General features: G+C 48.7%; 1 protein-coding gene across 4 annotated transcripts; it reads left to right on the top strand.

The window, feature by feature from the left end:
• The first annotated feature begins 830 nt into the window (after positions 1-830).
• On the top strand, positions 831-12153 carry LOC146253951 (uncharacterized). 4 transcript variants are annotated; one of them, XM_084678556.1, is made up of 3 exons: positions 831-1143; positions 7552-9687; positions 9718-12153. In XM_084678556.1, exons 2-3 carry the CDS (start codon positions 8182-8184, stop codon positions 10093-10095), a joined length of 1884 nt encoding a protein of 627 aa, XP_084534682.1. In that variant the 5' UTR covers positions 831-1143; positions 7552-8181; the 3' UTR covers positions 10096-12153. The 4 variants fall into 4 exon arrangements, with proteins under 4 accessions (XP_084534682.1, XP_084534680.1, XP_084534683.1 ...); XM_084678557.1 differs by having other exon boundaries at positions 832-1143; positions 9733-12153; XM_084678554.1 differs by having other exon boundaries at positions 7552-12153.
• The last annotated feature ends 2778 nt before the right edge of the window (positions 12154-14931 follow it).

Consider the following 14931-nt stretch of genomic DNA (forward strand, 5'->3'; position numbering starts at 1 on the left):
TGTCTACAGAGGCAATGTTGAAACTGCCTCTGTCTCTGACCCAACAACCTCTGTGTGTTTATCAAATGTCAACATATTGCACACCAGTACACACATTTGTCTCACACACACACGTTTGGATTTGTCTGTGGCTGAGCAGTGTTTGCGTGTCACAACAGTTCTAGGAAAAAGCACATTACGTTAGTTCCTGATATGAGACTCTGGAAATGACAGGCCATGACAGGCTCCTTCTTAGTAACAACTGTCCTTGTTGTGTTGAACAGAGTTGATTGTTAAATCAGACCAGGCTGTCTGTGCAAGTGACGTGCACACTAACAAGTTTAATCATGAATAAATAAACACGACATAAAGTCATGCTTGCAGAGAATCAGACACCGACTATATACTACAAAGATTCTTAGACGGCAGGAAGAATCCTTTTTCCCCAAAACAAAAGCCGTGGATGAAATGATGAAGACTATTTTTATCCATCCTGCTCTGGGCTAGTTTCTAAAAATGTCTCTCCACAGACAGTATATTCCCGGCTTAGTCTCCACCTCTCTCTCTCTCTCTCTTGTCGAGTAACCTTATTATGGATCTCTCTGCCCTACATCTCAACGTATCTGGCGTTGTGCCTAGTCCCTCCTCGTTGTCCACTCCTCTCCACCCTCCACAACTCCCTGCAACAGGATTCGAAGGAGGAGGAGAGTGAAGGAGGGGGCAGATAGGGAGCGAAAAACAAAACGTGACTAGGCACCAAAAGCGTCCTGTTATGCAACTGCTGACCTACTAACATACATTTTGAGACATCGAGAGAGAGAGAGAGAGAGAGAGAGAGAGAGAGAGGGAGAGAGAGAGAACGAGAGAGAGAGAGAGAGAGAGAGAGAGAGAGAGAGAGAGAGAGAGAGAGAGAGAGAGAGAGAGAGAGAGAGAGAGAGAGAGAGAGTACGAAACTGGAGCAAGTCCCCAACATAACATGCGGAGCAGGTTCAAAATATGCAACACTGTACTCTGCTCGCGCCCTTGCACTCATCAGAGAGCTCGTATTGAACGTTGCAGAACGATCGCACATTAAGAGAAATCCAATAGACTGCGTCGTAAAAATAGATTTGTTGATAGAAACAAGACTACGCATTGTGGATTTGTATTATAACCTCGAAAAGGGTAAGTTACATTTATATTTATAGGCAGATATTTGTTCCAAGTAAAACTAACATACATTTTAGTGTGATTTGTTTTGCACATGCCAGTGTGTATTGTCTTGCCTTTGTTTAGGCTGTTATAGCTGAGTTACCTGCGGAGGCGGGGTAGGCTACTACTATAAGTGTTGGTCAGATGCACCCTAGCATGCATTTTTCTTCATATTAAGGCGAGGCTTTTTCAACGCTGGTATTTTCGGGGGAATGGTAGTGGAGTGTTTGTGGAATTCCTTTAGAAGACTAGAGCGGGTTAGGGGGTTGTAAGGTTCACAGAGGAAGGGTGGAAGTTATTTGGAGAAGTTCTGTTTAGAGTTGTATCATGCGGATCAGTTTCCCCCATGTTGTCTTATGCTGTGTATCATAAACACAAACAATAACTTGACATCATGGTCATATGCTGAGAAATCTCAGTGAGGTCGTGTATTTGTTCATTTTAAACAAATACAATACATTAATGCCAAATTGCTTTTCTTTCGGTGAGTGGGACACCACGCGAACAACTGGAAAAACCCGAGGACACACTTTCTGCCGTCACGTGTAATGATTCTCTGTAGAGGTTACCGCGGGTGTTTAGGCACAGCGTTAACCCTTTCATGGCGAAGACAAAATGTGTTCATAACGTTCCATGACCTGCATTCTGTTACTAGGCCAGGCCGAGCCTACTACAAATGTAAATCTATGATAATGGCAAACGGAACCCATCATGATGGAAACGAAATGATTTGCTTGTATACGGTGAGATGACACAGTAGGCCTAAAGATGATAGTTATTAGTTATTTAATATTTCTTCAATGGTTCAGACGGAGTTCGATCTGGAGTAGTCAGATTAAATTGTATGAGGTGGATGCGGACAATATGATTTACACAATTCAGCTGTATTAGACCTATGGAAATAATATAATAATATCTAGTGACAAATTAACATTAATTAATTAGGCCAATTATTCAGCAATTCAAAATATTCAGCAATTACGGGCCCAAGATCTGCTTATTGCAATGAGGCATTTTGTCAGACAGCGCAACAAAGGAGTTTTCAAAATCAGTAACATTTGTCTAGGAGAAGCAAGTTTTTACCTGTGCGTAGCTGTTTTGAGACAGTTTGGTCATTTTTTTATCGTATAAAGCATGCACGTATATGCATCATGTATCTGATTGAATACGCCTATAGCCAAGATGCTTTCTTGAAGAAAAGTAGAGACTTGTAACTAGAAAGTCATAATGTGGTGTCATTATTAAGAACTGTAAAATGATCATTCAAACGCCAACGAAATAATAATTTTTCAAATGTCCATGTCCTCCGCCAAATAAACAGCTATAAGTAAACTCTGGAAATATGGGGTTTGATCAATTGGACGGGTGGCTTGCTTCCTCTTTCATAAAAACGGCAACCCTTTCAGTGCACGTGGCGCGTGTATCGTGGACCGCACATCCCTGTACCGTTGGTAGAGCCTACTTTTCAAAAGATTACGGCTCTCCTGCAATGTCATGCACACACACGGTACATGTAAATGCGTGTAATTTAGCGATATGTTAGTCTTTGGATTCCAATACAATAGTAGCCTATACACCTCAGACAGGTGCGCATGTCGCAAAATGACGGAAAAATCATTATAGGCGTTAGATTTACTGCACATATAACGGCCAATGTAAAGGCTCTACAGGTTATGCATGTTGCATAATATAGTAATCAAATAATTTAAACGTCTGAGAAAAGTGAGATGATGCAAACAGCGGAAACCCAGTCTCTAGCCTACTGTCCTCTGCTCAGGCGCGCTGCCAATTGTTTGGCGCATGCACAGGCTTGAGCTGCCAGTTCTGAATGTAGGTCACATTTGTCATAAGGGAGGGGGGATGTGGCGCAGAATAAAAACCATACCAAAATAAATCCTCGGACCCGCCATAACAAAGATACAACCTATTCATGCGGAATAGAAACACAAATCGGGCAAACATACACAATAGAGCGTTTGATATCCTCCCAAAAATGAAGATAAAAACATTTCTTTCTTTCCTCACATTCCCTTGCTGACACACCCATTTGTCATGACATAAAACATTTTATGCAACCACACTCGAGATAAATGAGATGAATGTTATGATTTGTAGATCCAGATGTAGGATGGGTGAGATTGATGTTTTGCGGGAGAGGGAGGGAGGGAGGGAGGGAGGGAGGGAGGGAGGGAGGGAGGGAGGGAGGGAGGGAGGGAGGGAGGGAGGGAGGGAGGGAGGGAGGGAGGGAGGGAGGGAGGGAGGGAGGGAGGGAGGGAGGGAGGGAGGGAGGGAGGGAGGGAGGGAGGGAGGGAGGGAGGTGTATTACAGCATTTAGTATGCCAAGGGAGCACATGTGACTGGAAAAACACGTGGACTGGGTCACACTCTTTGTCCTCTTGTTCAGAGAGAGAGAGAGAAAGACAGAGAGAGAGAAAGAGAGAGAGGGAGGGAGGGAGGGAGAGGCAGACAAGGCTGTGTTTATAGAACAAGGATTCGCCCTTGGACCCTTTCCCTCCCACCTGAGGGGCTGCTTAGCAGAGATTCTCATCACTCGTTCTTGGGAAGATAAACGCAGACTTGGAATCCAATGGAAAGGAGGCCGGGCGAGGCCACGTGGCTCTTATGGCATTCTTCCCCCGGGAAGCCTCGTTCCAAACCAGGCTGAAATAGAGCACTCTTTTATTATAGGTCATACCTCCAGAAGCTCTACTTTTTTTGTTGTAGAAAACGTGCAGCCTTTGAACTCTATCTTTGAGTCACACCATTTTCAGCCTGCTGTGATCCAGTGCCAGTGGATACCGATGAATTCAGATTCTCTGTTTGGGTGCATCGATTCCAAATGTTGCCACAAATTGTAGCCAGCGGTGTCCTTCCGACCAACGCGAGAGAAATTATTATGAAAGCATAAGGCCCGACAGCTTATTTACATAAACATAAACGTTCAGCAGGAATGGTTGCAGTTTGGACAGTCCTGGAGACTCTCCACTCCAAACTGGCTCTCTGAATGTCCCAGACTTCACTGCTGATGTGAGTCCCTCACTACTACACCTTGAGTGCTCTACTGGCGGAGACACACCAAGTCATGACACTGTGTGGCTCATTTTTGGGTATACCTGCTAAATGCCCCCGAGCACGGTGTATGGCGTATTATTTAGCATTCACTCCATGAAGAGTCTTGCTTTTGTGCGCGTGATCCACACTCATCGACACCCTCTCATTCATGTACGCACTCATAGGCTCGCACACATACACACTCCTACTGTCTATTTGTGTGGTGGCGTGTGAGTGATACTGGCATCCAGGGATGAATTAATTATCCCTCATATCTGGGTCTTACCCTGATAGCTAGACGCAGCCAATGACGTCAATGGCTCTTTAGCTTCTAGTTCTTTAGTAATCATTTTTTTCTACCCTTTTCCCCCCTTTAACGATTGGTCAGAAGTCAATCACTCCCCGCCAAGTGAGTTTGCTTGTTTGACGACAGGGGGATTGATAAGATTGGCTGCTCACCCATCTGTTTTCTCTTCTATTGTTGCCAGGGGAGACATGTTGTAACTGTTCGAGCAAACAGCACTGATCTCCCTCGTCCCCTCCTTTGTCTTTCCGTGTCCCTGATTCTCTCCGTCTTTTGTGTCATTCACCTCTCCATCTATATTTAGTGTGCTCTAATTCCTTTCTACTCCCTCCCTCCCTCTCGCCCTCCCTCCCTCTCTCTCTCCCCTCTCCCTCTCTCTGTCTCCCTCTCTCTCTTTTCTTCTCCCCCTCCCTCCCTCACTCCCTCCCTCCCTCTCTGTCTCCCTCCATCCCTCCCTCCCTCCCGCCCTCCCTCTCTGTCTCCCCCTCTCCCTCCCCCTCTCCCTCCCCCTCTCCCTCTCTCTGTCTCCCTCCCTCCCTCCCTCTCTGTCTCCCTCTCTGTCTCCCTCTCTGTCTCCCTCTCTGTCTCCCCCTCTCCCTCTCTCTGTCTCCCTCCCTCCCTCTCTGTCTCCCTCTCTGTCTCCCTCTCTGTCTCCCTCTCTGTCTCCCCCTCTCCCTCTCTCTGTCTCCCTCCCTCTCTCCCTCCTTCTCCTCCCCAGCTCTACTGACCTATATTCCCGTAGCTCTGTTTACGGCGCCGCTCTCGTTCGCTCTCATTCAGTCGCTCCCCAGCTCCTGGGTCAGTGGGGCACGGTGGGAGGAAGTTCCTCTCTTTGTCTTTCTCCGTCTCTTAAACCCTCTCTCCCTCTGTTTGTCTGCCTCTCTCTCTCTCTGTTTCTCTCAGTGCTACCTCCACATCCAGTAAGCCATGCCAACAGCGTCCTTTAAGAATGCCCAAAAATCTAGGCGTTGATGTGAACAGTGGGAATCAGTCGGTGGTTACGTAATCTTTGCCCAGATTTCCAGAATCAGGGGAATTTGTGAACGTTGATGTGAACAGCCTGTCTGCCAGATTAGCAGATTACAGATGCAGGAGGGATAACCAGAGTGTCGAAACAAGTTAACCCAGTAAATCCTGCTGGTTAGTAACATAATATAGGTCTACTTAATGGAGCAATGCTGGACGGTCATATACCCTACACCAAAGCACTGTATGTTAGTAAATAATTTGGAACAAAGGAGTGTGCCTACAGTACATTGTAACTGCATTGTTAAACACAAATGATATGTTAAGAAGACATTTATTCATTTTCATATCAAAGTGGAGGAAGATGAAAGGCGTGCAAATGACAAGCTAATGGTTGACTATTACAATTAAGACAATTTCACGTGGATTTGATCTGAAAGCACAAAGGCCTGTCTATGTGGCAGAACAAGGAACAAAGAAGTGTTCACAAATACGATGAAGTTCCAAACTCCTGGAAGAAGGAACTACCCTAAGCAAAGGCCAGACAATAGCGAAAATAGACTTTTTCATCATGAACTAAACTATATCAAAGAAGGCTACAGCTAATATAAAACCCAATAATATTATAATAATAGTCTAATACAGAGGATAATAATTATAAAGCACCATTATAATTATTATAATTATAACTATAACAAATATATTTTAGGCCTAACAAATGGAGTTGTATTCCAACACCAGGAAACAATTTACCTTTGGCTGGCGGTCTTGCAGGCAACCAGTACAGGAATGAGCCTGTTTCAGCCATTGGAACAGTGAGTGAGTTTCCCTCTGAGCTATGACCCAGAAGGGTTTGGCCCTCGACAAGCACCTGTTCAGCTCATTACCAGGGGCTCCCTGCTGTGCCCCCCCCACCCCCCCTGAGCCTCTCACACACAGCCAGGAGACTGACTGACTTACTGGCCACCCTCGTGCTTCACACTCCGGAGAGACAGTCCGCCCTCACATTTTCCTGCCCCCCTCCACACTCCACACAGACTTGACCTACATTCATTGATGCCCCCACGCCCCCCCCCCCCCCCCCGCCTTCACACCCTCGGCTTGCAACCTTTGTCCATATACCATGGTAGTCAGCATCAAGGACCTAGGTGGACTGCACAATGGGCTTTCATCATGTGGTCTTTTTGTGCGCTGACGTGTATAGGCCCAGCTTGCAGACATTGGCAGCCTAGATCCATACGGTCGTCAACCACAGCTGTTTCTGAGTGTTAATCCACTGGGCTGCTCATGTGGGTGTTTTGGTATCATTAATCCCGACCCAGAGTTCTAGAATGGAACATGGGGAACCCCCTAACCCTGCACCTGAGTGTTTCACTGTTTTGGCATCCACAACAAATCCTTGACTACCCCAGGCCAGCCATCCAGGGCCTGAGCCAATGTCTGCTCGTATTTTACAACCTGTGTTCCAATGATGTCATTTTATTAGGCTTTCAGAATTCCCATGAAAATCCTGCTCAGTTCAAGTTGCCAGACACGCAGATGTGATTACTTCTGTCTTACTACTGCAGATTTAAAAATGGGAGATGTTTTAATAGGAAAGAAATGCACTATTATTAGTACCATTTGCGAGTCTCTGCTTGGAAAAGATGGACTGAATGCCTCCTAGAAGTTATATCACAATGTCAGGGCCAGGGGCCAGGGGTTAAGGGTCAGAGGGAACAGACAGAGAGGATCAATACCAGGGTCATGAGGTCAGACAGCGGTGACAAGGGTCTAATGAGAATTCAACGGTTGCTAAGGGAAAAGGCTCCGTCAAAACCAGACATGCAAAACAATAGATTCTCGCAGGAAGATGTGAGAAGCGTCAAAATCCTTTTTTTTCTTTTCTGTTTCTTTACAAAACAGCCCTTGATCTCCAGGCCCAAAAATACAGGCTTCATAAAAAATGCCCCCAAAAAATATATTATTCACGTCCAAACATGAATGTGCAGTCAAACGGCAGCAGTCCACATGGATTAACAAATCTGCTTTTCCTCTTTCTCTTTTCTTTGTCTCCCCAGCCTTTCATCTCAGAAGCGCGTGGAGAAGGATCGCGGCTGCGCCCCTCCCTGAGAGACTGACACGCCGAGGTAGACAGAGTGACCTACATCCTGCTACACGCCTGCAGCTGTAGGGCACAGTCTCCGCTCACCGCTAAAACACACCAAAACAAACCAGAGGCGAACAAGCCCACGTTACATTCTCCAGACTCCAGAAATTGGAGACATTGGTTTTTTTTTTTACAGCTCCCAACAGCTCCAACCTATTTTTAGCTGAGAATTATCAAAGAACCGTGAGCCTGACAAGAGGCAGAACGCTAACCAGGAACTCTCCTGCTGAATAAATGAGGGGGATCGACATAGAGTTTCACCTCTTCCTGATCTTCCTGGCTAATTTGGACACATGAACATTGACTCACATTAAGAACCTTGACGCAACCAATGCGGTTCAACTCTAAAGGCGCTCAAATACCAAGAGAGTTTTTTGCAGATCCTGCGACATAAGGAGTAGAACGAGACAGACAGAACAGAAAAAGTCAAAAAGCGGCCGACCGATTGTCCTTACCACCCCCCTACTTCCCCTGGACACTATACCTAGTTCCATTCGCATTGTTCCAGGCAGAAGTCCAAACTGGCTGCAACTGAACCACAATGGAAATCCTGAGTTCACACCTGCAGTCACTGCACCAAAGTTCAGAGAGTAACCTTGACAACCTGGACACCTTCTCCAACTACGAGGAGTCGCTGGCTTCCCCTCGGGGATCGCCCGAGCGCCAGGGCCGATCGGCCAAACCCAAAGCCAACATGAGCTGCAGGCGCAAGCGGGAGTTCATCTCCGACGAGAAGAAAGACGCCTCATACTGGGAGAAGCGGCGCAAGAACAACGAGGCGGCCAAGCGCTCGAGGGAGAAGCGCCGCCTCAACGACATGGTGCTGGAGAACCGGGTGATGGCGCTGAACGACGAGAACGTGCGCCTGAAAACGGAGCTGCTGCAGCTCAAGCTGCGCTTCGGCCTCATAAGCACCGCCTCCTACATGGAGAAGAGCCAGCAGATAGGCGGAAGCAGAAACGGGGGGAACGGAGGCTCCTCCTCTTCCTCCTCCTCGTCCAATCACTACTACTCCAGCGGCTACTCCAGCGGCTCTCAGGTGATGATGAACTCGGATTCGTCTGAGACGGAGCAGTCAGGCAGGGGGGAGGAGCATGGTCAGCTGTCCGTCAAGTACTCACCCCGCGGGTCCCTGTCTGACATGTCGGATGGCTCTTCCAGAGACAGCCCCGAGCCCATGGCCTACGAGATCAAGCAGGAAAGTGGTGGGCTGGACATGGAGATCGAAAGCGCCGCCACGGCGCAGATGATGTTCCATGTTCACCGCGGTGGGCTAGCGTCTGGCCACCACCTGCATCCCCAGGAGATGGAGTCGGCCTATCAGCGCCAACACTCCAACCAGCACCACCACCACCAGGAACCCGTGGCCAGCCAGCCTTCTCCTGCTCCCCCCGCCGCCCAGAGGAGTGTCATCCTGTATCGCTCCAGCAGCGGCTCCTACCCTGTGGAAAGCCAGAGGCTCCAGGAGATGGACCAGCATGTTACCCAGCAGCAAGCCCTCCGAGCCCAGCCCCAACACAGAGACGGGTCCACAGAGAGCTCCGAGACGCTGGCAGAGGTGACCAAGATACTGGAGAGGAAGATGTTGGACTCCCCTCCATACGAGTACTCGGACAGCCAGAGCGAGGCAGGGGAGAGGGAGAAGCAGGCGTCCCGAGACGCCCGCGTCCAGCACCAGCGGGAGCCGAGGAACCACCAGAGGATCAGCGTCCTCGCTTCCGAGTTCCCTCACCAACACGAGGACACCAGCAAGGCTCACCTGTACGCCCACCTGTCTCATCCCCGGCATCTCAGCCCCCAGAGCGAGGAGCCCCCCATGCTCACCTACGAAGGGGGACCCAGGAGCGAAGCCTTCTTCCAGGGCCTCTCCTCCTCCACCTCCAACAAAGACACCTCCTCCAGCGACGGAGACCCCCGCAGCTCCGACAAGGAGGCCTCAACAGACGACGAGTCCCCGTCCTCCTCCTCCTCGGACGCGGGGAGCTACCACCAGCACCTCCCTGGAGCCTCCCCTCTGGCCTTCTCCTCTGGCCAGGGCCACGGCCAGGCCCGGGACGCCCAGGCCCGGGACGCCCAGGCCCGGGACGCCCAGGCCCGGGACGCCCAGGCCCGGGACGCCCAGGCCCGGGACGCCCAGGGGGACGTGAAGGGAACGGCCTTGCCCCACAAACTCCGACTCAAACACCGAGCCATGAGCTCCAGTGGCTGCGGGAGCGGCTCAGGTCAGGAGTCTCCCAGCACCCCTCCCTCGTCTCTCCCAGCCCTGCCCCAGCACCCCTACCTAGCCCTCACCCAGCAGCAGAGCAGGAAGGACATGGAGAGGGACAGGGAGAACCAGGGTCAGACCCCCGCCGGCTTCTGTAAGCAGGGCCTCCAAGCCGAGGGCTCCAGAAAGGAGGGAGGAAAGAAGGAGTCTGGTGGACGCCGGAACAAGAGGCGAGATGAGCGAGTCTAACGAACTTCGAAAGACAATTCGAGGCGACAAAAAAAAAAACATTTCAGAAGTCTTTCACGGGGTAGGGACGACAGACTCTCTCTGTCTCACCGAAAACGGAATCCACCATGCGCCTTTAATTTCTTCACCCCAATGGCACCCTCCTTTCCTCCCATCCCTCCATCAGTCCCCGGGGACCAGAAAACTGGACCTGCTTTACCAAACGCTCTCCAAAGTGGAGTTGGACTTAAAATGTATCATACATGTAAATAATGTACAGATTTTTTGTTGTTGTTGTTGTTGTTGTTGTTCTGCATCTTCTCCATAACAACAAAAGCACTTTTGTTTGTGTTTATGAACGAGAGAAGGAATTAAACCAATTTTTCTACACACTCATGTCCGACAAAAACTAGCCTAAAGTCAACATTCTACCAGCAAAAAGCACAGTTAGTCATTTCAGACAAGACTGTTGGTGATTGTTTAAGTCAACTTACATAGTGCATTTAGTCTAGCATTAGGCAAACACAAACAAAGCTGGAACAACAAAAACATAATTCTGGGAACCCTACCCTGACCAAAGAAGCAACAACATGACACACAACCATCTCTCTTCCAAAATACCCTACCTCCAGCTATCCTTCCTAAATCCCTCTTTTCACCATGATCTCACTGCACCAACAATCACCATCCTTTTTTTAAAGCACTTGGTTTGTACTGTATATTACTGTGATATATCATTTTACATATCGTATACGAATATATATTTTGCAAAGAAAAACACAAACAAACAAAAAAAAATGCTTCAAACTGCTAAAGGCAAAGAGAGAACATGGTTGGAATTTGTATTATTCTTGTTAGTGTCCGAGTTACTGTACAGACTTATTCATGTACTGCTCCTGTAACCCCCCTTAGCCCCCTTACTGAGATTAAAACATGTCCCCTTTCACTGTTTTTGAGGTTGGACCCAATCACTTGTGTGTTCCCTGTCCGACAGGTCCAAGAAGCTGACAGGTCTTGGCCCACTGTTTCTCTCCACCAGCCTTTTGATTTTGTTCTCCTGCTCCCCTGTGCCCAGTTACTGCAGAAAAGCCCATAGGAACATACACCACAGTTATGAATGTGTACAGCCCTCTGAACATACATATGAAGCCTCAGTTCAACCGACACTGTACTGTAGGGTTAGAACAAGCTTCAAACCACAAGCCTTCTTTATCACACGCACGCACACAAGAAAAAGTTCTCTCTTATTAGAGTTTATTGTAATCATTTGTTGTGGCCGGTCCAAACACTGACAGAGAGTCCCCAAGACATGAGTCTAAACCCAGACATGAGTAAATTGGATCAGGATCTGATTAAATTCAACCCAAATCTTACGGCTCAAAATCATTTTAGAGCTAATCGAGGCTATTATAATTAAGTTGCACAAAACAAGGATAATCTCTACTTTGTTGAGGAAATATGGATTTCATCCCGCTCCTTCCAATGTGCCTCTTTAACCAATATTGCTCTTTAACCAATATTGGGGGTACCGACCCCTGGCCTTTTTCCAGCTCTCCTATTGGGCGACAGTGAACCACATGCACTGGATGAGAGTATTTTAAATGGAGTCTATGTACCATGATTGGATTTTTTGGCACTTGTGTATAAATGTAAAGTTCTCCCTCCCTTAGACAACACTGTAACGTTTATTTTAATGTCTTTTGATTTCTTCTTTCGTCATTGGTTGTTCTGTTTTTCTCTTATGGTGTCTTTTTTTTCTACTGGCTGTGATAACATGTATCTGCCCCTTTTCGTCCATCATGCCCACCTTCCCGTTTTCTCGACTTGTATCGATCCGTAACGTTTGTGTTTTTGGCTGATGGTTTAATGAAAAAGACAAAGGAAAAACCGAAAAAAGGAGTCGCGGGCGATGATCGTGTGGTGTTTGGGAGTGTCGCCTGGGTTGGTGCTCTCCATTCTTAATGACATGCCCTGTGTATGTAAAGACACTAATGTTTCGACATGGAGCATGGGTGCATTTCAAGATTGAAAACAAAAATAAAAAGAATGTTGAATTTCTCGACATATCGTAAAAAACTATCACGCGGGTCTTTTCCTTCTTGCTCACTGATTTCCATACAAACACTCAAATTAGCAGATGAATTCACACAAAGTATATTTCAGTCCTGAACATTGTTATACTGCTCACCATGTATGACCCGGCGGGCTTGCACCTGCAAACTGGGTGTTGCTGAACGAACCCTGCGAATCCAGGCAGACATGAGTTAAGCTCAAAAATAGCTTCTGACACTTCAAAATGATTGGCCGGAGACTTCAATTCCTATTATCTGTGAGAAAGGTGTGCCAACACCCATTTTTCCCATTAGAATATCCTTCAGCTGTTGTTTTCTCGATGCTATCTTTTGTCCCCTTTTTCCATTTCTATCTCCCTCTCTTTACCCGTGGCCCATAACTGCCTGTTCGTGCTGACACACTGACATACATAGACATAGACTGACACACTGGCCTGATGTAACGCTGCCCTACTTTGAACACACTGCAAACCCACGCACAAAGGGCAGAGCACACACACACACACACCGGACAGATTACATTAGTAGTCTTCTCCTGAGCGAATTAGAGTAAGTACAGGGACATTCCCCCCGAGGCAAGTAGGATGAAGTGCCTTGCCCAAGGACACACGTCGCGGCAGGGAATCGATCCAACAACCTTCTGATTACCAGCCCGATTCCCTGACCGTTTAGCCACCTGACTCCCTACCGTCCCCATACGGCCTATGTTATGTCCCAGTCTACTTATTACACTTCATTAAACATGACACGCCACTTTATCTTGAGGGTAGATAAAGTGGTCGGGGCTTCTAACCAGCTAGAAACAAGACAACATCTCTCCCATTTGTTCTGTTCCCCTTCCTTCCTCTCATCAGCGTCTCTCTCGGTTTCTTTCTACTGCATGGATCCTGCATCGACAGAATTACACGAAGAGGCCTGTCCCTTCCTCTTCCATAAAGATGTGTTTCCCTCAGTTTGTTTAGGGCCACCATATTGTTACTTCATTGTTACTGCTCCTTCATCGTTTCAGGGGATTTGTATAAAGATTGAGTTTGTCATCACCAAGGACTACAGAACAGCCTTGTCCACTAAGGGTGTTTTCAAGGGTATATTGGATGGCCAGGCTTCATAAGGCTCTGTTTAGACGGTTAGGGGCGTAAAGAGGACCTGATATAACCAAAGACCTTTCTCTATCTTTCTTTCTTCCTTTCTCCCCCTCACTCTTCAACCTTCTCCAACACTGCAAACAGGCTCCTGTTCAGAACAGGGAAGGAGAGGGCTGGGGGAGGAAGGGGGGGAGAGGGCTAGGGGAGGAAGGGAGGGAGAGGGCTGGGGGAGGAAGGGAAGGAGAGGGCTGGGGGAGGAAGGGGGAGAGGGCTGGGGGAGGAAGGGAAGGAGAGGGCTGGGGGAGGAAGGGAAGGAGAGGGCTGGGGGAGGAAGGGAAGGAGAGGGCTGGGGGAGGAAGGGAAGGAGAGGGCTGGGGGAGGAAGGGAGGGAGAGGGCTGGGGGAGGAAGGGAAGGAGAGGGCTGGGGGAGGAAGGGAAGGAGAGGGCTGGGGGAGGAAGGGAGGGAGAGGGCTGGGGGAGGAAGGGAAGGAGAGGGCTGAGGGAGGAAGGGAAGGAGAGGGCTGGGGGAGGAAGGGAGGGAGAGGGCTGGGGGAGGAAGGGAGGGAGAGGGCTGGGGGAGGAAGGGGGGGGATACTGACACATCATTCCAAACGGGGCAGTAACGTGGACTAATCCTGCCGACAAAGCATCTCTGTGGGGCTGACGCATCAACGACCTTCACAAATGGACTCATAGTCACCTAATCAGACACTCGCTCACGCACACGTCTTTCTCCCCCGCTCCCCCATAGCCACCACACCACGTGGGATAGTGGCAAGGTGCCGTCCCTAGTCCCTGCCCTCGTCCTAGTCCCAGCTGCAGCTGACATCCCTAGTCCCTGCCCTAGTCCTAGCCCTAGCCCTAGCTGCAGGTCTAAGTCTTAGAGGCAAAGCCCTATCATTGATTCCCAGCCCAAACCCAGCCCCAGCCCCCGGTCTGGACTAATGTTCTCTGTTTCTCCTGAGTTTACTGCGGGGGCAGTGCAGTGCGGCAGCTCGTATAAACAGGTCATCAGGAAAGTAGGTCACCATGGCAGGGAGGGTGGAGAGGGGAGGAACACAGGGGAGCGAGCGAGAGGAAAGGGTTGAAGGGATTGGCTGCGTTGACATGCGTCACAAAATGGCAAACAAGACTCTCCTGTTACCTGGCTCCTCCCCTGCTGGGGGGAGCAGGAGGGAGAAAGAAGATGCACACACACACACACAGACACACACACACACACACACACACACACAGACACACACACACACAGACACACACACACACACAGACACAAACACACACACAGACACACAGACACAAACACACACACAGACACAGACACACACATAGACACACACACACAGACACACACACAGACACACACACACACACACACAGACACACACACAGACACACAAACAGAGACACACACTGATACACAAAGAGACACACAAGCACATGCACACTCACATGCACACCAGGCCTGAGAGTGATTCATGCAGCCCTCTCCGTATGAAGCAAGCTGGAGAGTCTGCATCAGTTCTGTTTCATATGATATGAATGACACTGACTCGTCTTTGGTGCTGCATTGTAATGTTAATGTCACTTCTGCTAACCCATGGCGGACTATGATCACAAGCTGGAACTGCTAACAGGTGGCATTGTGAAAAGAGTCGACACACTCACACACACACCTTTACCACTGTTGACATTAGCTA

Source organism: Hypomesus nipponensis, chromosome 17 (genome assembly GCF_054491055.1).
Source record: "Hypomesus nipponensis isolate SF chromosome 17, ASM5449105v1, whole genome shotgun sequence".
In the NCBI taxonomy this organism is placed as follows: Eukaryota; Metazoa; Chordata; class Actinopteri; order Osmeriformes; family Osmeridae; genus Hypomesus; species Hypomesus nipponensis.

Excerpts from the sequence above, each read along its gene's own strand:
- LOC146253951 (XM_084678554.1), top strand. The coding sequence starts at position 8,182 with ATGGAAATCCTGAGTTCACACCTGCAGTCACTGCACCAAAGTTCAGAG.